The sequence below is a fragment of the Monodelphis domestica genome, chromosome 3 (assembly GCF_027887165.1).
Source record: "Monodelphis domestica isolate mMonDom1 chromosome 3, mMonDom1.pri, whole genome shotgun sequence".
NCBI classification, from domain to species: Eukaryota; Metazoa; Chordata; class Mammalia; order Didelphimorphia; family Didelphidae; genus Monodelphis; species Monodelphis domestica.
In genome coordinates this window covers 302,417,157-302,439,977 of record NC_077229.1, presented here as the reverse complement: position 1 = coordinate 302,439,977, position 22,821 = coordinate 302,417,157, and the positions used below count along the sequence as shown (strand labels likewise).

The 22,821-nt window shown below is 35.0% G+C and overlaps 1 protein-coding gene across 2 annotated transcripts in view; it reads right to left on the bottom strand.

Annotated features, from left to right (window-relative positions):
* Positions 1-20,642, bottom strand: part of LOC103101633 (lipoxygenase homology domain-containing protein 1-like) — a 109,223-nt gene extending 88,581 nt beyond the window's left edge. For both annotated transcript variants that reach the window (XM_007487119.2, XM_007487120.2), the window contains exon 1: positions 20,406-20,642. In XM_007487119.2, the coding sequence (XP_007487181.2) occupies positions 20,406-20,588 (183 nt within the window). In that variant the 5' untranslated portion in view covers positions 20,589-20,642. The remainder of the gene's footprint in view (positions 1-20,405) is intronic.
* Positions 20,643-22,821: the final 2,179 nt, after the last annotated feature.

Genomic DNA, 22,821 nt, shown 5'->3' with positions numbered 1-22,821 from the left:
CATCCAGTGGCCATTTCAACCATAGAGAAAGACAACAAAATATAAATGAGAGAGCATTGTTCCTCAGAAGAGTGCTCTTAGCGAAGATGTAGGGTAAGTGCAAAGAGAAAGATATGGGTCTGAATAATATTCAAATTCCTTACTGGCAACTAGCTAGATGATTAGAGGCAAATCACTTGACAGCTCTGAATTTTGAGTACCACATTCACAAAATAAGGATATTAGTTTAGTATGTGTAGCTCCTATCTCAAAAGCTGTTGTGAGGATCAAATGATATAAACTATTTGAGATGGGAAAAATCTTAAATCATTATATCCAGCTATTATTCTGACTCACAATTAAAAAAAATTTACCACATACCTACTCGATATTAACTCTAATGATGATAGCTATCATTTATATATGGTGTTTTAAACTTTGCAAAGCTCTTTGTATATGTTATCTCATTTTATATTTAAAGCAACCCTGGGACTTAGCTGCTATTATTACCATCATTTTACAGATAAAGAAATCACCATTTTACAAATGAAGAAACTAAGGAGGTCAAGATCACAATGCAACTAAGAGTTGCAGACCAGATTTGAACTTAGATCTTCTTGACTCAAGATCCAGAATTCTGTCTTCTATGTTACTTGTTTTCTCTAATCTTATTAATGATAAATCAACTCAAAGAAATTGGTTAGAGAAAAGGATATCTTAGTGTTCCTTGGAGGATTAGATCTACTTTTTCTGGCCCTGAAAGTTAAGGGTACTGGTCAAAAAAACATGTTTACTAGGTATTGTATAGGTCTGATTGGAACTATAGATTTGAGAGCTCTGTGGTTGCCAGAAAGGAAACACTATGAAGGAGAATGATCAAGTTGGTTCCTCTAAGAGCAAATGGATGAACTTTATAAAATTTTTCATAATGATTCTAGGTTAAAACATTAGTTTTAGCATTAGTTGTTTTTGTAAAATAATTAATATCTTCAATCAATTCCTTGCTATTATTTGGAATGTCCATATAATGAACTATAGAATCTTCCTATTCCTTTTCCTTCACTTTATATCATTGTTATCAAATTCACTGCCTTCAATTTTGCCTGCCATATAAATGGTAAATTTGTTTTTGGCAAAGTAGGCAGAAAACATATTGTCTTTTCTCTCAGAGTACTTGTTTATTCTTTTGCTATTATCTAATTGACTGCCAGACATATCAGAATTGATATAGTCAAAACCAAAACAAAGGCTGTTTACACACCTTAAAAACCAACCAGCTGATGAGTCAAGTCAACCAATTTAATGAACTAAAGTAGATCGCTTAGTAAGTGCTCTGTTCTACACAGAATGAGAATTCTCTGTTGAGGTCACTATAGTCTAAGAACACACATACAAACACCCTTATATATACATGTATGGAGGTATGTGTGTGTGTGTATTCACTCACTGAAAATTTTAAATGCATACTTTTTTCTTTAAAAAAACACAAAAGCACAAAAGAGTAGAACCAGGAGAACATGGTGCCCAGTAACAGCAATGAGGTGTAATGATTAACTATGAATGATTTAACTATAATCAGTAATGCAAGGACCCAGGACAATTTCAAGGGACTCATGCAAAAAATAAAATGGTTACATATTGCTATACAAAAAACTAATGAAGTCTGAATACAGATTAAAGCTTGCAATTCTTCACTTTATTTCCTCCAAGAATTATTTTCTAGCATAAGTGATAGGTATCTTCTTTTACAATATGATGAAAATGGCAATATGTATAATAAAATGATAATACATGTATATTCTAGATCATATTAGTTACCGTCTTGGAAAAGTGGGAGGAATGGGAGAGAGGGAAAGAGCAAAGATCACCAAATGTCAGAAAATGATTATTGAAAATTATGCTGACATATAATCTGGAAAAATGAAAATAAAAAACTTAACAAAATTAAATTAAATTTAAAATAACCACAACAAACTGGATCATGTTTTCAATGGAAATAGAAAAGTTAAAATTAAATTAGCCATGTAGAGAGATAGTCTCTAAAGCCTTCTTGTTGTAATTATTTAGTGTTCTTAAATAATGATTTAAATAAAGCACTTTCTTTTCCTCTCAGTTATCCTGGAATCTCTAATGTCTTATAAACATATAATATTTAATCTTATTTATAGGAATACCAAAAAATATGTGATTTGGGAGTATAGGGAAATCCTAGTGAGGAGAAGGGCTTCTATCAATGCATATAGCCACTATGATTGAGTAGAAAAGTTCCAGAAATTTGATTGAAGTACTTGAGATTTGTAGGGTCACACAACTAAGTGATGGAGTCAGTATTTGAACCCAAGCATGGGTGTGTTCAGAAATGTTTAACAACAAACATTTTAAGAAAATAAAAAGGTATTCTTGACACATTTTAAAATTTAATCAGAATTATTAAGATTTTTCTGCCACTTTCTTAAATCTATAAACAAAATAATGACATTATCAGCACAACAATAAACCATGACCTTGATGTAAAGCGTCTGTCATTTTCTGAGGTATAAATGCTTACATTGAACATTAAATTGATTCATAATAAGCTGAATCTAGCTCTGAAGCTCCTTGAACCCAATTTTATCTTTCTGATTCATAGTTCTATTCCTTACATTCACATTTCCTTTAAATGTTTATGGACTTTTATTATAAATTATTAATATGTGTATATTTGTCAATAAACAGCTAAGTACATTATAAAACTACATTTTACATAATCACATTTTCTTTATGATATACAAGTAATTAAAAAGTTAAATTGAAAAGCCTGATTGAAGATCTTAGCTTAGGATAATATGAGTTAAATCATATTAGGGCAGTATACCTAATATAGTGGGACATGAAAGAATGAAGATTTAGAAGCAAACATACATTTTATTTTTGTTTTATATATTTTCTGTCCCCTTATGTTGTGGAAACAGAATATGTTTGGTCATATTTGACTCTTTTTGTTCCCATTTGGTGTTTACTTGGCAAGATACTGGAATAACCTACCATTTCCTTCTCCAGTTAACTTTACAGGTAAGGAAACTGAGGCAAATGGGGCTAAATCAGTTGCCCAGTGTCCCATGGCCAGTAAGTATCTGAGGTCAGATTTGAACTCATTAAGATGAGTTCATCTAAATTGCTGGAGGGATAATATGGAGGACCTGCCTTATTAATGTATTCATTATTCAAATTACTGTCCTTGCAGTTATTAGGATGCATTTTGTTTGGCATGAACCTAGATTTCTTTCTTTAGGGGAATTTCATTGAGGAAATTCCCTTTACCATTTCAGATCAATAACTTTCCTATAACTTGTAGTCTTAGAGATTTGAGTGAAGCGAAAAAAGCTTACGTAACCTGCCTAGGTACATAAAGTCATTAGCATGGGTCAGTAGTTGGATTCAAATTCAGGTCTTCCAGAATTGAAATCTGGCTTTCTATTCAGTATTCTATTCTGCTTCCCTAAGAACCTGATCTTTTACTCTTTTTTTTTTTAAACAAGATTCGTGATTTAATTTGTGTAGGGAGTGTGAAGATGGGATTGACTTTCCCTTTGCCTATTTTTTAATGAATCAACCAAAATTTGAACACCCCTACCTGGCACTAGGTGGAGGAGTTTGCAAACCACTTAGAGAGCTCTAACCTTTCAACTCAATCATCAGAAACCTGTGAATCCTTTGATAAGAATTTACACCCTCATAGGACAAGAGGTGTAACCTATAAACACTGCCCACATGGTCAGTGCTAAGCAAATTTAAAGACTGCAATTGATCCCTGTAACATGGAAACTGGGACAGGAAGTGATTTTAAAAAGGTCTGTAAAAGATGAAGAACTTCCTGTGCAAGAAATCTTAGTTCTGAATTTTCAGGTTGAAGGATCTTGGACTGGGACTGCAGCTCATGGACTGCTTCTTGTAAGACTTCTCCTGGATCTTCTCCCTTTGGATCTTCTCCTGCTGAGTGAAAAGTTGGCATTCCTTTCCCAGCTTCTGGAGAGATTAGTTCTGGAGAGGCCTCCCCTTCTTGGAGGAGGCCATGTGGCTTGAATCCTTGCTTAATTCACCAATAGAGTCCTCCAGCTGAGGGATTAATTATCCCTGCCTGGGTTGAGCTGGAGACTGGAGCAACATTAGGGTGATAGGCTAGCCTTTTTCTCTACCCTCTTTAACATTCCTCTATTTTCATTCTTTCCATCTCTTTGTAAATAAAGCTACTGAAAGTCATTTTTACATGAACTGTATTAATTTTAAAATCAGCAACCACAGCATTATCTTAGAATTCTCATATATTTCATCCAACCCCTTAATTCAATTCCTTACAGGAGCTTGTATGGTAGAGCTTGTTCATCCAATAAAGATTAATAATTCTTTACAACTTAGAGGTTCAGAGAATCATATAGAATACTGAGATGTTATGTTACTTGATCAGTTACCCATACAGTATATGACAAAGGTGAGACTTGAATCCAAGACTTCCTGATTCCAAGACCAGACTGCTATCCATTATTGCATACTTCCTCTAAAAAGCTTATATAGGAAACCAAAAGTTATTGTTAAATGGAAATATTCAAAATTCAATTTGTCCATTATAAAGTTGGACCCCACTTAAAATACTCCTCCCCACTCAATGATAGCCAAACCTATTTCTCCATATCCATTATGTCAATGTCCCTAATATCCAGTCTATCCAAAGAAGAAATTTCAAAAGAGAAATTTGAATGTTAAATAATTAAGAGACAAAAATAGGAAAACTAATGAACCCTCACATATTTTTGTCACAATAAGCCTATTTGGGATTGGGATATAAACTTGAAATGTGAGGTAAAGGATGGTATATAATGCTACCATAGAGTTTGGTTAGAAAAACTGTACCAAAAGAAATCAATACAAAATCCTTTGCTCATTCTAAGAATTAGTATGTAGTCACAATTATAATTTTTTTAAATATAAGATGAAGTAAATTTATTTTTATAGCTTTTTCAAAAGAGAGTTTCAATCAAAATTTTTAAAAACTACTTACTATGCATCTACAGAAACTCAGAACCTATTTTAAATTAATTCACTTTAAATTGCCTTTTCCAGTACCAAAATTTTTTTTAATAACAAGGACTTTCTATACATTAGTTCATAAATCATTTTCACTCTGTCAGTGGGGGAATTCCTTCCAATGGTGCACATAGGACTCATTTATGCTTTCATTGCCTGTGGAATATTTTTTCCATGCTTTATAAATCTACTCTTCAATATTCTGAGGCCCTTTTTTCTAGGATTTTAAAACTTATCTCTCTTTTTCTACCATCATTCCAATTTTCTTATAACTTAAACTTTCCCAAATACTCTATAATCCAATGACATATGAAAATCGCTCTTCTGTTTTTGTTTTTGTTTTCTCACAAGGTACTCCATCTCCTGACACTGAACATTTTCACCGACTGTCCCCCATTCTTGGAGTATTCTCCCTCCACATTACCTCCTGGCTTCCTTCAAATCTCATATAAAATTCCACCAAACTGCCTTAATGATAATGCTTTCCCTCTGTTGATTATCTCCAGTTTATCCTGTATATAGCTTCTTTGAACATTATTGTTTGCATGCTTTCTCTCCCATTAGACTGAGGACTGTAAGCAACTTCATTTTCTTCGTTTTATATACCCTCTCCAGTGTCTGGTACAAAGTAAGCACCGAATTAATATACTTCTTTCTCCCCTTGTTTGTTGTTAGGCCAAACTCTTTTGACTTGGTATCAATCTTATTTGTGAATGTCTGCAGTGTTACAAGGCTTGATGCAATCAACACAATACCATTTTCCAAAAAGAAAATCTGGAAGACATAGATAGATAGATAGATAGATAGATAGATAGATAGATAGATAGATAGATAGATAGACAGACAGAAAGACAGAAAGACAGAAAGACAGAAAGACAGACAGACAGGAGACAGAGACAGACAGACAGACAGACAGATAGATAGATAGATAGATAGATAGATAGATAGATAGATAGATAGATAGATAGATAGATAGATAGATAGACAGACAGACAGACAGACAGACAGACAGACAGACAGACAGACAGGAGACAGAGACAGACAGACAGATAGATAGATAGATAGATAGATAGATAGATAGATAGATAGATAGATAGATAGACAGACAGACAGAAAGACAGACAGATAGACAGACAATCAGACAGACAGACAGACAGGCATAGATCTATATCTATCTATATACACACACACACACTCACACACACAATCACACAAACACCCAAGTATCCCTTCCACATTTTTATTTTCCCTATCATTGTTTTGATATATTGTGGGTCTGCACAAGAAATTAAATGGGAATTTTTTTGAATTTATATGCATATACACACATATATGCATATTTATGTATTTTGTAACACACACACACACACACACACACACACACACATATATATATATATATATATATATATATATATATATATTCCTTCTATGACAAAGGCAAATACATTTAGTGGTGATGTAGCTATGTTTATTCCTTGCTTGACAATAATGGAAGGCCATTAAGTGAAGCTGTCTCTATTATTGCATCTATCAAGGAATTTTGTATGATTTTAATATATATACCAGTGACATTTTGTTAGTTAAGGCTTTAAACTTGCATTGATCTAACAAATTGATACTTTTTTGGGGGGAATATTACCAACAGTAAACAGTGGGATTTTGTATTCTCTATACATTACAGGTATTTGTGTGAATATAAAAAAGTGTTCTAATGTAAAACACTGTGAAAACCTGATGCCTCATGGAAGATACTTTCAATATCTGTGTCCTTTTCATTCCTTCTCACACATTTCCATAGTACCCTCTTTACCCCTTTAGCTGAGGACCTCACCTTATAATTCACTACTGTCTTACATGAAGTGATGACCTTGCTTTTTCCCAGCTCTAAACATTTCACTTGAACTGTTGATCCTGCCTTTTTCAGCAGATTACTCCCATTACCTTCCCCACTCTATTGCTAATATTGAATCATTCTCTCTCTACTGTGTCCATTCTCCACCATGGATAGAATGTGCATGTCTGGGATAGTGTGATGATGTTTCTGGATAGGCTAAAATATATTGATTATTCACACTTTGCTTTATAGAGAAATTTTTTTTTTTATGTTTGAAAAAGAAACACCAAGTTTCATTCAAGTCATACACAGTAGCAATCATTTTATGTCTTCTTATTCATGGTTATACTACTTGAGACAGCTATACTTCATCATTCAATTAGAACTACCTCTTCTAAAATTACTAATGACTTCTTAATCGTCAAATCTTATAGTCTTTTTTCAATTATCATCCTTCTTGACCTCTATGCTCCCTTTGAAATTGCTGATTGTCCTCTTCTTCTAGCCATTCTTTTCTATATTTTCATGATTTAATTTTCCTTCATCCCGTCCAGCATTTGTCATTTTAGATAAGTCTGAGAGTGTTCTTCAGAGTTGTTTGAATTGGTATTTTTCTAAACAATGCTGATTTAGAGCGTTTTCCCCCACATTACTAGAGATAGCCCTGCTTTCTTCTGAAAGCTGTCTGTTTATCTTTGACCACTTATCATTAGGGGAATAGCTCTTCTTTTTACAAACTTGACTCAGTTATACATACAGTATATATTTTAGAAATGAGGACTTTATCAGAGAAGCTTGTTGTAAATTTCTATGATATTACTTCATTGTCTATTGTATCTTTTAGCATAATCAGGTTTCCTATCTCTATTAATCAAGTCTATTTTTGCTTTGTCTGAGATTATAATTGCTACCCCTATCTTTTTCTTTTTGCTTCAGCTAAAACCTATTAGATTCTGCTCCCACCATTTATTTGTCATTTGTGTGTTTCAAATGTATCTCGTGTAAACATCATCAAACTGTTGGATTCTGGTTTCTATTCCATTCTGCTATCTACTTCTGCTTTATGGATTAGCTTATGCCGTTCATACTCACAGTTATTACTGTGTATTTTCCTGCATACACTTTTTTTAAATTTTCTTATTTCTATTTATTCTGTGTCCCCTCAAAGTCTATTTTGCTTCTAACCACTCTCTCACTTAATTCATCCTCCTTTTTATCATCTTCTTTCCCCCCTTCTCTTTTCCCCTTCTCCTTCTGTTTCCCTATTGGGTAAGTTGCATTACTATACACAAGTAAATATATTCACACTCACAGACACACATTCCACCCTCCTAGCTTCTTTTTCTCCTTTAATATATTCCAAGACATTTGCTCATTTACTGTAGAAGTTACTCAATCTTATGTGATCCTGACCATGACTTTATAATATCTCAATTGTATCTTTCCTGTTGTTTGAAGTATTTTCTCTTTGACCTAGGACCTCTGGAATTTGGTGATAATATCTTCAGAAGTTTTCATTTTTAGGCTCTTTTGCAAGAGGTGATTGGTAGATCCTTTCAATTTCTTTTTTACCCTCAGCACAACTTTCATTGATAATTTCTTGAAATATGATGGCTAGGGTCTTTCTTAGATCATGATTTTCAGGTAGTCCAATAATTCTTAAATTATCTTACCTTAATCTATTTTCCAATTCAGTTGTTTTCATTATGCCTCATGGATCCATTAGTTTCTACTTGCCCAATTCTAATTTTTAAGAAATAATTTTCCTCTGTGAGCTCTTGTACCTCTTTTTTCAATTTAGTCAATTCTGTTTTTAAGAAGTTCTTTTCTTCAGCATTTTTGTACCTCTTTCACCAAGCTGTTATTCTCTTTTCATAATTTTCTTGAATCAATCTCATTTCTTTTCCCAATTTTCATTCTGTCCCTCTCAGCTTGTTCTTTAGCTCTTCTGGGAAATATTGTTGGGTTTGGATGCAGAGTCAGTATTTTTCTTTCTTTCTTTCTTTCTTTCTTTGTTTCTTGGGGGCTGTTATAGTTTTCATATTGTTAGTTTCTTCTCAGTTTAGGTCTTGATTCTCACTGCCACCATTTACTGATCTCTCTTGTTCCACTTCTGCTCTTCTGACTACTCCTTCTCAGTCTTATTTTCTGAATCTTCAACATAGTAATATTCCCTAACCGTCTCTGTTTCCCATAGCTCTGTTTTGAGCCCTCTTCTCTTCTCTTTATTTACTAGGGATTCTTAACCCATTTTTTTTTCTTAAACCCTTTTGAAAATCTGAGGAATACCATGCATTCCTTATCAGAATAACATTTCTAAATGCATGAGATTAACAAATAATTTCACAAAAGGAACAAATCATATTATCAGGATCCCCAAATTAACTTCCTTCTGAAGCTTCTCATTTTCTAGAGTTATAACATGCTTCGGACCTGAGACCTAGTAGCTGAGTATATCTCACTTATACATGATGTGCTATGAGCTTAGCATAACAACAGTCCTTTGCATGCATATACTCAGGATGAACTCTGCTGCTGTCAATCCATTACTGTCAAAACCACAGACCAGAACTCAGACCAACCATATTAACTCTGAATAATGGAAAACACCTGGAAGAATCATGTCCCACTAATGTGGCTCTCACATGAATAGATTTTTAATCACCAAACAAAACTGATTGTCCCTCTCTTTGATGCTGGAAAAAATTTTGTCCTGTCACAAAACAAACTTTACCATTGAAACAATTATATTTTCTTTGTCTTGTCACAACTATATGTATCAGGCTTGTTCCTTGGCATTTTGTGTTAGACTTTGGTAAGACTCTTTCCCTTTCATGCTATGACTTGTCCTTACTGTTCAACAAAATAAAACTTTTTTTCAATTTAAAGCAGTTGATGGGTGCTTTGGATTATTCTCTTCTCCAATTTGAGTGGATAGTCCACAGTATTGAAATACAATTATCAAAATTCTTTAAGATAAACCTTAGGGATCTCAGGATAAAAACTTTCCATCTTAAATTGCTCTGTTTCAATTCCACAGGAACAAGATGTCCCTCCCAGGATAAGCTGATCGCCTCAAATCTCATAACCATCCTGATAATTCAGCCTTGGATATGCAACACCTTCCCAAATCCCTTAGCTTCCTTCTTCACCCCCCCATTAAAGGATTAGAATATAGAATACCAAACTCATCCCACTGTTTTCCTTTGTAGAAGGCAGACTTGAATTTTGCAATTGTCTATTTTTTCATGTGTAGTTTTATTTGTTTCAACTCTATGAAACAAAATGACCTTGTGTTGGGCACACTTTAGTTTTATACCTCCCCTATTACCATTTTCAAGTGTCCTTTTATGTGTTATCTTCCCCCATTAGATTGCTGGCTCACTAAGGGCAAGGACTTCTTTTTTCTTATTCTGATTTGCATCCCAAGCACTTAGCACAAAGCCTTATATACAGTGAGGGCTTAATAAATGTTTATTGAATTGAATAGTATAGTATCTTGCCTGATGATTTCCCCAGCTTCTATCACTATGCAGATGACTGTAAGATCTATAAATACAATTCTAATTTCTCATCTGAACTACTCTTATAGCACAAATTGCCTTTTAAACATATCCAACTACTACTCCTTCAAACATCTCAAATTCAATATTTCCTTATAATTGTGCTTTCTGATTAGCCTCACTAACTCAAGGCTCTCCCCATTCCAAACCATTTTATACTCAGGACTAAAATGTAAGCAGGTTATATCGCCCTGGCTTGACCCTACCCAACAAACTGCAGGGGTCTCCCATTAGCAATAACATAAAATATAACATTTTCAGTTAGATATATATAACCTTTTATAAGGAGTGAGTGGCATAGTTAGACAAGAGTGCTGGGCCTGAAGTCAGGAAGACTAACTTTTCTGAGTTCCAATCTGGCCTCAGCCACTTACTAGTTCTGGGACCCTGGGCAAATCACCTAACCTGTTTGCCTAAGATTCCTCACCTATTAATTGAGCTAGAGAATGAAGAGGCAAACCACTCTAGTATATTGGCCAAGAAGACTCCAAGTGGGTTTGAGAAGAGTCATAAATTACTGAAAAAAGACTAAACAACCACAACAAAAACCTTTTACAATCTGATCTCTTCTTATCTCCCTGATATTCTTTTACTTGAATACTCTCTATATAACCTATAAAATACAGTTGCCTTCTTGCTCTTCCTTATACATGACATTCTAACCATTTATTTTATTTGATTAGTAATTCTGTTTGTATAATATGGACAATTTAATTGTGTATGATTTTGTTCTGTGTTTGGCATGTCAAATGCAATTGAATATGTGATGTAGTGGACTAAAAGCTCAACTGGAAGCCAAGAAGATCTAGATTCGAGTTTCATCTCTGACACATATTGGTTATATGACCATTTAAACTCCCTGTGTCCTCTCTAAAACTCGAATTTGCCACCCTTTAAGGTCACTCACTAAGCCTAGAAGTTGCCAAAAGCTCTTATCTACTTTAGTAGGTGAAATTTCTCTCCAAAAGCTTCCTATAAATATAAAATCATGATTCTAGTGGCCATTTCTATTTTATTATTTTTTCTGATTTTTTGGAAAATTTTATTTAGCCAATTTAGAAAATTATTCCTTGGCTAAAGAATCATATTCTTTCCCTCACCTCCCCTACCCCTTCCTGTAGCTGACGGGCAATTCCACTGGGTATTACATGTGTCCTTGGTCAGAACCCATTTCCATGTTGTTGATGTTTACACTAGGATGTTCATTTAGATTCTACATCCCCAATCATATCCCCATCAAACCATGTGACCAAGTGCTTGTTTTTCTTCTGTGTTTCCACTTCCATAGATTTTCCTCTGAATAGTGATAGTCTTCTTTCTCATAAATCCCTCTGTGTTGTTCAGGATCTCTTCATTGCCACTAATGGAGAAGTCCATTACATTTGATTGTTCCACAGTGTATCAGTCTCTGTGTACAATGTTCTCCTGGTTCTGCTTCTCTCACTCTGCATCAATTCTTGGAGATCGTTCCAGTTCACATGGAATTCCTCTAGTTTATTATTCCTTTGAGCACAATAGTATTCCATCACCAACAATTTGTTCAGCCATTCCCCATTCAAAGGGCATCCCCTCATTTTCCAAATTTTTGCCATCACAAAGAGCACAGCTATGAATATTCTTGTACAGGTCTTTTTCCTTATTATCTCTTTGGGGTATAAACCCAGCAGTGCTATGGTTGCATCAAAGGGCAGACAATCTTTTAGCACCCTTTGGACATAGTTCCAAATTGCCCTCCAGAATGGTTGGATCAATTCACAACTCCACCAGCAATGCATTAATGCCCCAATTTTGTAATAGCCTTTTTAAATGGAGGGAAGAAAGAATAGGAAGAGATTGATGTAGTTAATGGGTATATTGGGTTAACAAAATTATAATAGTCAATCAAGGAGGTCCTCATAATTTGTAGAGCTCCAGGATTTGTCTATGAGTACATCATTTTGAGGAGAGAGATTGAGGTTAAGAAAGTGGATATAATCAAATAGAAAATATGGCCTCTGACTTCATAGAGCTTCAAATCTAGTTGAATCTTTATTGGCATGAATAATTTAGGATGCTATAATGATTAGAGAATAGATTTAAAAACAAGTGATGAATGAAAGACTATAAGAAATGAAGCCATAATAGGGAAATGGTGCTAGCAAGCAAGCACATTAAACTGGCTAAGGAATCCAGGGTTCTCCAAGAGAAATAAATGATAATATTCTAAGTATTGGAAAGGGCAGCCAGAGGACACAGTGGACAGAGTACTGGATTTGGAGTCAGATAACTCATCTTCCTCAGTTCAAATCTGGCCTCAGACACTTATTAAGCTGTGTAACCCTGGGTAAGCCACTTTATACCCTGTTTGCCTCAGTTTCCTCATCTGTAAAATGAACTGGAGAAGGAAAAGGAGTAGTAGAGTCAGAAACAACTGTACAATTTTGGAGGCAAGAGGTTTTATTTTTGAAGGTTTTCTTAGACAGATCATGTGATAACTATCCTGAGAGGTTGAATCTTAAGGCTCAGTTCCATTGCCCCAGGTATAGAACAGGCAATAGTGCATGAAACTACAAAATATAATGAAAAAAAGGACACAAATGCAGATTCAAAAGACCTGAGTTCAGATCCCAGATCTAGTACCCAATAATTTTATGACTTCAAGTGAGGCATTTAACCACTCTTCCTTAGTTTTCTACTCTGTAGAATGGAAACCATCATACTTTCTACTTCTTCCCTCAGAGGATGAGGTAGGAAAGTAATTTTATAAACCAAAAATTACCTCTACAAAGGCAGCCTGATTCTAGGTATTAGCCAGAGGGTATCAGAGTTGGGGAGATTCAGGTATAAGTCCACCTCTTACTCATGCTGGCTGTTAAAGTGAGCAAATCCTTTAACTTCTCAATACCACAAATAACCCCCTGAGATCATAAATTGTAGAAAGGTAGCTAATTTATATTGGTTAAAGGAGGTCCCTTGCTGAAAGATTCTTTACACTCAAGAAATCACTTTGTCTGGACCAAAAGAAAAAAAGCATTCTATAAAAATTTGTAAAGGATCCATTCAGTCAGGAGAGGCAAGATGGCCCTCCCATTCCTCTGGCACCTTAGGACAGCTAGGTAGCACGGTGGATAGTGTGGAGTCAGCTAGGTGGCATAGTAGATGGAGTTCAAGGCCTGGATCAAAAAGACTCACCTTCCCAAGTTCAAATACTTCATAGCTATGTGACCCAAGTAATGTAACCCTGTTTGCCTCAGTTTCCTCATCTGTAAAATGAGCTGGAAAAGGAAATGCCAAACCATTCCAATATCTTGGCCAAGAAAATTTAAAAAATGAGATCATGAAGAGTGACTTGACTGAAAAATGACCAAAAAACAACACTATTCATCAAAGTAAAAATTATAAGCATATCATGCTACAACAATGTGACATTGGTTCCATAATCATCTATCTGATGGTATAAAGTTATGCCTATAAATACATACTTTCACTGTGGCTTCCACAATGCCAACTTCTAATGGTTATTTCAGTTTCTCCTCTTTTCCAATTCTCTATAACTACTCATAATAAATAATGTGATCAAAGAAACTTGGTGAGAATTATGGAGAGGAAATAGCAAGCTCAGAGGAAAGCTCTTTTAAATCATCTGTTAGTTCCCACAAGAATAGGAACTACTTAACCTGAGCTCCTGTAGGAACCTCTGGGACGATTATTAAATAGCTTCATTAGTCACATCTGACTCCCAAAGATAAGAGGTTGTGGAAACCCTAGTCTAATGGATATAAAGCTATACTGAAAGTCAGAAAATTGGCTCTACTTTTATAACTATGATTGAACATTTGTGTGAATTTAGTATGACTCTCATAGTACCCTTATACTGTTTGAAATTTTATCTCATTATTACTTTGTGTTTCAAATTTGAAAATCACTTACTTGATCCTATTTATTTCACAGGCAACCATTAAGAACATTGTTAGAGGGGTTAGACAACAGGCAATGCCCCTAGGGGTTATCCTATGACCAAAATATCTGTCCTCAGGCAATGGCACAGTGGCTTTTGATCTTCTACCTGGAAATTACTGTTGTTTCCCTCCCTTTCAAATTTAAGTCAGAATAGTTCCAAAACACAAACCTCAGTCAATGTCCAATCCAGGGATTTGCTCCAGGCCAAGGATGGCTGAAAGAGTTGCTCAGGACAATAAGAAGTTAAATGATTTACCAAGCACACACACTTAGCCATATATCAGCAACGGGACTTAAACATAGATCTTTGTGGCAAGGACCTTTGCTGCCTAAATACTACTCTCTATATATTCTGTCATCTTAAGGAGGGGTAAATTTACTGAGAAACAACCAGGTGGCATAGTAGGTAGAATATTGGACTTGAAAGTCAAGAAGATCTGGTTTCAAATACTGCCCCAGATTCCCCAACAATTCTTTTACAGTACACAAGACCCTTAAACTCTATGAACCTCAGTATTCTTATCTATAAAATGGGAATAATAGCATTTAAAACCCAAGCTTCTTCTAAAGTTTAATTGAGATCACATGTGTACAATGCTTTGTAAATCTGAAAGGTCTGTGTAAATGTCTGTTATTGTTATTAGAAGAAGGGTGCAAACCCTATTGGGTAAATGGAAGGTGAAAGCTATAACTGTTCCTAATCTCATCTAGACCCTTCTTGCCTTTCCATTCTTATTAAACTTTTTAATTTCTGTTTTCCTTGGGATCCAGTGTCACTGGTTTCTTTGCTGCCCCTCACATGTGATATTTCATCTCTCAACCCCATACCTCTTCTCATCTCCACTCCCTGAGTTCTCTCACTTCCTTCTGAGCTGAAGTTCCACCTTCTCTAAGAAGCCTTTCCCAGTTCTTCTTAATCTTAGTGTCTCCCCTCTGAAATATCTCCAATTTATCTTGTGCATATAAGTCCTTTGTATACAGCCTTCACAATAATTATGTGAGTGTCTTTGGAAATAGAACTTTTTTGGTTTTGCTTCTCTTTTTATCCTCAGTGCTTAGTACAGTGTTTATCACCAAGGTATCTAATAAATGCTTATTTGCTTGATTTGAGTGAACCTCAGAAGAGGAGAAATTACTAGGTAAATGGTAGAGAAAAAGCTTGAAAGTGGCAATTATGAACAAAGGATATTCCAATTTACTATATTCAATGAGAGAGGAGTATGAGTAAAACTGAAACCAATTAATTAATCAGCCAGAATTTATTAAGGACCTACTATGAGTCAGGCATTGTGTCTGGTCTAGAAATGGAAAGTGTATTCAGGAAACCTGTTTCATTAAGAAAGTGGCAGTTCTTTGAGAGCATAAAGAGAAAGCAATAAATGAAGAAATTCATTTGTGTGTACCCAAGACCCTGTTTAGTGGCCATGAGAGCATTGTTTCCCTTGTCCTGACTAAACTTTTAAAACTACTTTGGTGGTTCTTTGTTTTTCCAGGTTAAAGGGAGAGAGATAAATAAAGACATTTTCAAAGGGTCAAAAAAATCAGGGTTTGAACAGTGGTAGGAAGGGATTCAGAATCAATTGAATATGTAGGGGATCTTGGGGCAGGAGCATATTAATTATTGTGGAATGAGTCTGAGTTCAGTCAAGGGAAGTAGCTGGAAAATGGTGGCTGGAAAATGGCAGCAGCCAACTGCTGTGAAGTTGTAGAAATCCAGAAATCATGCCTGGCATGTAATAGAATGGATGCTCAGAGAGGCCAGGAAAGCAACTCTGAACAGATAGGAGGAAGACAACTGTCACAGGCTTGAAATCAGGCATAGAGGAGAGTGTGATAGGAGATAGTACATTGTATATAAGGAAAAGCAAATTGGCTAGAAAGTATTCCACAAAGCTCCTAAGAGGGAGTAATGTTTGAGAAGAGTAGAAATATGTGAAGGTATCACTTGTGAAGAGCTCTAAATGACTAATTGAGGAGTGAATGTCTGATCTTTAAGGCCAATGCCATCTCTAGGGTGGGGAGGTGAAATGGATGAGTAGCTACATGTGAGATATACTTTTTTAAAACCCTTACCTTCCATCTTGGAGTCAATACCGTGTATTGGTTCCAAGGCAGAAGACAGCTAAGGGCTAGGCAATGGGGGTTAAGTGACTTGTCCAGGGTCACACAACTGGGAAATGTCTGAAGTCAGATTTGAACCTAGGACCTCCCGTCTCTAGACCTGGCTCTCAATCCATTGAGCCACCCAGCTGCGCCCATGAGATATACTTTTTAGGAAAACCACTTGAGATTTTGTGTAAAGGAAAACTGGGAGTGAAGAGAAACTTAAGATAGTGAATCTCATCAGAATGGTTTATTACAATCATCTTGGTGAAAGATGATAATGAAGAACTGAACTGGAGTGTTAGGTAGGTCTGTAAATGGAGAGGAGAGGATATAGGTCAGAAATGTCAAAGAAGAAACTATTAGATTTGCCTGACTGTGGGCTGAGGGAGAATGAGTTTATTTGCTATTTCTTTTATATGACATTCGATCTCTAATCTCCCTCAATTTCTACAAGATATTTCCCTTGAGTGAAATGATCTCCTTCCTCATCTCCACTCTTCTGAATACTTAGTTTCCTTCAAGGCAGAGCTCAACATCCACTTTTTTTCCAAAAGTCTTTAATGTTTCTCCTTTTTGTTAGTTCCTTCCATCCCCAAGCATTTTATTTTATTTCTCTCTTGCATTTACTTTTCTGTATAAATGTTTTCCCCTTAATAGAATATAATTTCCTTTAGGACTAGGATGATTTCATTTATGTCTTTTAATCCACAGGACCTAGCCATAATGCCTGGCACAGAATAGCAATAAATACTTATTGAATGAAATTGCTAATAGCACTTCTTGTTGGTTTGTATAGTGCCCTCTTGGTGGCACAGGGATATTTAACAAGTTTCTTAGTAACCACTTCCCATGTGAGATAGAATCCTTTAACACAATGGGCTTCTGATCAGAGTCAGGAGACCTATGTATAAATACCAACTCTCTGTTTGTGTAATTTCACTTAATCTTTTTTGAGTCTCAGTTTTACAAGGGTAAAATGATTAGGGCTGGACTTGGATGATCGCTGAAGTTTCATAAACTCTAGCTTTAAATTTTATAACTTATCTCTGACTCATTTTAATGGACCTTCAAGGAAACTTTCAGTTGTCCAAGTATGAGCCTTTCTGTACACTTTAGAACACAACTCCAAATGAATTATTTTTTAAAAAAAAAGCAGAGGTATACATTTAGAGATAACATTAATTAAAGGCAAAATTGAGGCTTTAAACAGAAAAGAATCAGGGAGTAGAGTTGTAAAAATCTAGAAAGCATACATTTGGACTAGTATAATAATGTTTATAGAACTATATTCCCTGACAGAAGAAACTCTGTCTTTAGAAAATAGTCACCCCCCCCCCAAATGGATGGCTTTCTTAGAGGGAGTATGGTAAGAGAATAAAGGAGAAGGGCAATATTAAAACAAAAGATATAAGTGAAAATTCATTTTAAAAGTCACATAAATTTGACTTGTACTCTTTTATGTCAAGGTAATACTGCTTCAATCAACAAGTATTTAGTGAGATATCACACACCACTGAGTAGTATATTATCTGGTTTAATGATAGCTTTATATGATTTATTTCATTAAAGATAGACAAAATAAGAAGGAAATACTTAGTGGGCAGCTGGGTGGCTCAAGTGAATTGAGAGCCAGGCCTCGAGATAGGAAGTTCTGGTTTTAAATCTGGCCTCAGACACTTCCTAGCTGTGTGACCCTGGGCAAGTCACTTAACCCCCATTGCCTAGCCCTTACCTGTCTTCTGCCTTAGAACCAATACACAATATTGATTTTAATACAGAAGGTAAAGGTTTAAAAAAAAGAGGAAAATACTTAAGAGTAATAACTAAGGCAATTATTTTCAGTGTTAAATGTAAAACGAACAAACATCTTACTGAATTTGGGAGTATATATGATTGTTGCAAAGAGGGGAAAGGAATGTTCTTGTATACAAATATAGTAAGCAATTTTTCCACCCTAAATGCTTGGTTCAAGACTGGAATACTCTCAACTTTCCTTTAAGTTTGATGAATGTATTCCTTTTTTTGTTGTTGTTGTATTTGAGAAATAAGGTTTTTCTTAATGAAACTTGTAAAAATTTTTGCACCATCATAATTACTGTGTACTTCTTTCCACACTATTTACCCCTGTATGGTTTCTGACCTCTACCTCTTCCAATTTGCTCTCTTTTCTGTCAGTTCCCCTATTCCCATCCCATCTCTTAAACCTCTCCCCTTCTTATTTTCCTTTAGAGTAAAATAGCTTTCTAAGCCCAATGGATTGTTTATGTTCTTCCCTCATTGCGCCAGTTGTGATGACAATAAGGTTTGCATGCTCTCCTCCCCACCTCCGCCATCTTCCCATCCACTGTGAATGCTCTTTCATGAAATAATTTACCTCATTCTATTTTCCCTTCCTCCTCTTCCCAATGTATTCTTCTTTCTAATGTCTTCATTTAATTTGAAATTTTTGCATCATCCCATCATATTCAACTCACACCCTTGCTTTCTGACTATGTATGCCCTAACTGTCCTAATAATGACAAAGTTCTTTGGCATTACAGGAATCTTCTCCCCATGTAGGGATGCATGAATGTATTCATTTCAAAGAGCTTTACAGACAATTAGCTAATTCTTCCCTGTGGGGTTGACAGAAGAGATGATGAGTATGATTTTTGTTCAGCTTTTCAAACCCAGCGATGGAGGCAGCAGGAGGCACCATGCATTGTCCTGAGATAACCTACCATGTTTAGCAATTCCTGGGAATGCCAACACCACATTACCTGCCTGCTGTAAGCACCTCTGAGAATGAATTGTCATCATTCTGGTGATTGTGGTGGTTCTTTTCTTTAAATTTGCCTTTGGGTCACTATACTGGCTTTCATAGTGGGCTCTATTCTCAGAAGATATTAATTAGTAAGCTTCAGTCCTTAATACATAACTGCTTCTGAGCTCCTTTGGCTTGGAATATTTAGTGGAAAGTTGACGAACTCACTAAACTCAGACCTCTTTAACAGAGAAAAGAAGGTAAAGATGACAAGTGGACTTGTCAGTGAGTTCACTGCTATTTGTTTAATCATGCAATTGGCACCATCATTTTTAACTGTTGAGGCAAGAAGTTTCCTTCTTTTGTTACAACAAAAAGGGCATAAGATCTCAGATAAAAGCATATTGAAGACTTAAAATGAAAAGCTTTTTTCTTAAGACTTTTTAACTTTTTTCATTACAAATAGAAATGGAATAGGCTCCACACCACATATTATTGCTCCACAGCTAGAAAAATTTTGATATTATCTAAGTCTTTCAACCTTAGTATGTTAGACATTAGAGAAAAGAGTGCCATTTTCATTATTCATTTTTTTTCTTTAGCATATCTAAGTGACAGATTTGAAGGGAGAGAGGGTGGGAGGGGCAGGGAAGACTTTTTCAGTCTTTCAGTTTGTTGCTTGTCTAGGATTATGAGCCCAGAATGTATAAAAACCCATTTGGAATTATTGGAATAATATCTTCCCTGTTTATAGAGCCATTCTTGGATTGAACTGGGGAAAAGCAAATGCAAAGAAAAATAAACTTTGAACTGTAAAAATCCAGAGTAGCTACCTATTAAAATCTAGTTAAAACAACTTTTAGTCTAAAAATTCTAACTGAAAAAAAGAAAGAAATGGTTTCATATTGCCCTTGAAATGACAAGATTCTTGATTGTTCACATTATTTTTAAAACTAAGAAAAGTTATTCTGTAATGAATATAAGTTGTCTATAGTTTAAAATAATATTAAGGCTGATAACATTATCACTGAAATTCTTATAATTAATAATTTACATATTTATAAAAATATATAAGTATATATGTATGTAATATCTATATCTAATATATAATAGTCTTTGTCCACTAGGAACTTGTATTTGAAAGAAAATAGAGAAATTTGAATTTTAATCATTTTACCTCATGGCAATGCCAGACTTCCCCATCTTCAGCATCTTCTACTTGCAAACGTACTTTCTTTATGGCTCCATAATCTCTGTCCATTTCCATCATGGTAATATAGGTCTGAGCCCTTCGAAGTGAGCCTTTTGGAAATATGACTGGTGCACAAGTGCCTCGCTCACAGCAAATGGTTAAGGACATTTTAGGATTTATGCCACTGGATAAAACATTACTAGTCTTTACAGTAATATCCCAAGTTCCTATTTGTAGAAAAATAACACATGAACAGATCACTAAAATAATTGCAAAACCTAATATAATTCTGAATTTTCATTAGCTATGTATTGAACCAAGACCAATAAAAACAAATATAATCTTTAATTGTATGTAAGAAGTTATCCTTTAGAACATATATTACAGAAAAAATAATATAACACTGGCAATATCCTTCTCTCTATAACCATTATAAACCTGGACTTTCTTTTCAGATTAATTTTTATAATTTATTTATTCTACTCTGTATCATGCATAGCCACAGCATACATTATTTGCAAATATTTATGTATATGTTTATATATAAAGAATATATTTTCTCCTCTTAATAATGGTAAAATAAAAAATAGTTATAATGTTAGGAAGCTCTATAACACTATTGATTTGATAATCTACCCTCATTTTGCAGATGTTTCAAACTTCTAATTAAAAAAACAAACAAACACGCAACAATTGTGCTTCGTCCTTCAGGAATATTTATCTAATTGAATAGATAACTTACCCATCAATCAGGCTCCTTTCCCCATTTGCCCATATTCTCTCAAATAAGGAAAGGAAAAATAGAATAAAGGTGAAAAAGAGTTAAGAATACATACCATTTAAAACTTATGCAATATTCTTTATACCTACATTAGCGTGAAAAATAATAGGCACAAAGTAAAATAATTAAATTTATTGACAAAATAAACCTCATAAAATTTTATATATTTAAAGTCTTTAATCTGCAACATGTTCTTCTTTTGCTGCATTTTTAAAAATACGATTCTGCATTGAGTTCTCACATTTACTTCAATTCATCATGGTACTGCACTTTTAGTATATTAGATATTAATTGTACTTTGGAGAAATAGTTTGTTTTTCAAAAATTATCTTTGATTAAAATCCATAGATCTTCAATGTAATCTTCATCAGGGAATTTCCAAGTTCATTTAAACTTATTTCCATCTTTTGGTGTAAAGTTTAGTATGGAGTAAGTTTCTTTTGCAGCATTTCAGCTCCATTTAGTAATTTTTGTAACTTCAGAATAATTCTGTTCAATATGTCCAGATCTTGATGTATCTCTCTGTGTGTGAATGTGTGAGTGTGCATATTATGCGTGTGTGTGTGTATGCACATTCCAAGTTTGCATTACTCCAAAGACAATAAGATTTCATGAACTACCAGGAGCTCAAGTTATCAGGAGCGTTCAAGAGAAGCTGGCCTTGGGAATGGGAAGTAAAAATCTCCCAAACCTTTTTGTGAATACATATATTGCTGTCTGAGGAAGATGATAAAATCTTAGAAGTCCACATTGTTCTTTAGCCAATGGATTTAGTAGAAGCTTATATTAAAAAGGAATGAAAGAAGTATTTATTATTTGTCAAGCAAAACTACTTTACACATATTTCATTTGATATTGACAATATCCCTGAGAGATAATTGCTATTATTTTCCCCATTTTGCAGTTGAGGAAACTAAGACAAATACTTTAGCCTCTTGTTTCAGGCAATGTAGTTCTCCAGAGTTGCACAGATTCTCATTTTGGGACAGACATCAGCATGGCACTATAGTGGGTGCCATCTTGCCTTAGGTATGGTATTTTTATGGTTCAGGATTCTGTAGCCTTATGTCCTAGAGCAGGTGCTAGAATACCCTGGCTATCTCAAGAAAATAGTTTTGGAGAAGTAAGTGGAAGGGTTGGCCCTCCATATCAGGGCAGGGAATATAGAACCTGAGAACACATGGCCTCTTGTCTCAGTGAGGGTGCATAAGTGGTCCTTGGTTGCCTTCGGAAGCTGGTCTTTAAGTCAAGAGGTGGCAGTGTTGCAGGGCTACTTTTCACAGAAAGCATTAGAGTGGCCTGGATTATTACTGGATGTCTACCTTCAGGGGGCAGAAGGTGATCATGGCCCCTGGCATCCCACTGTGAGACAGGTGTCAAAGTGGTTCATGTTGCTAGCACTCAATTGATAAAGCACTAACTAAAGGAGTGGATGGGGAGGTACCAGATGAATCTAGTTGTATCTAAACAAAATCAACCCCTCTAAGTTAGCCTACCTTCAGTAGAAGTATATGCATTTGACTATTGACATAATAAAGTTTATTAATATCAAAATTATCCCTTGTCTCAAGTAATTCACATGCCACAATTTGATTCCCATACAGAATCCATGAAATGTGC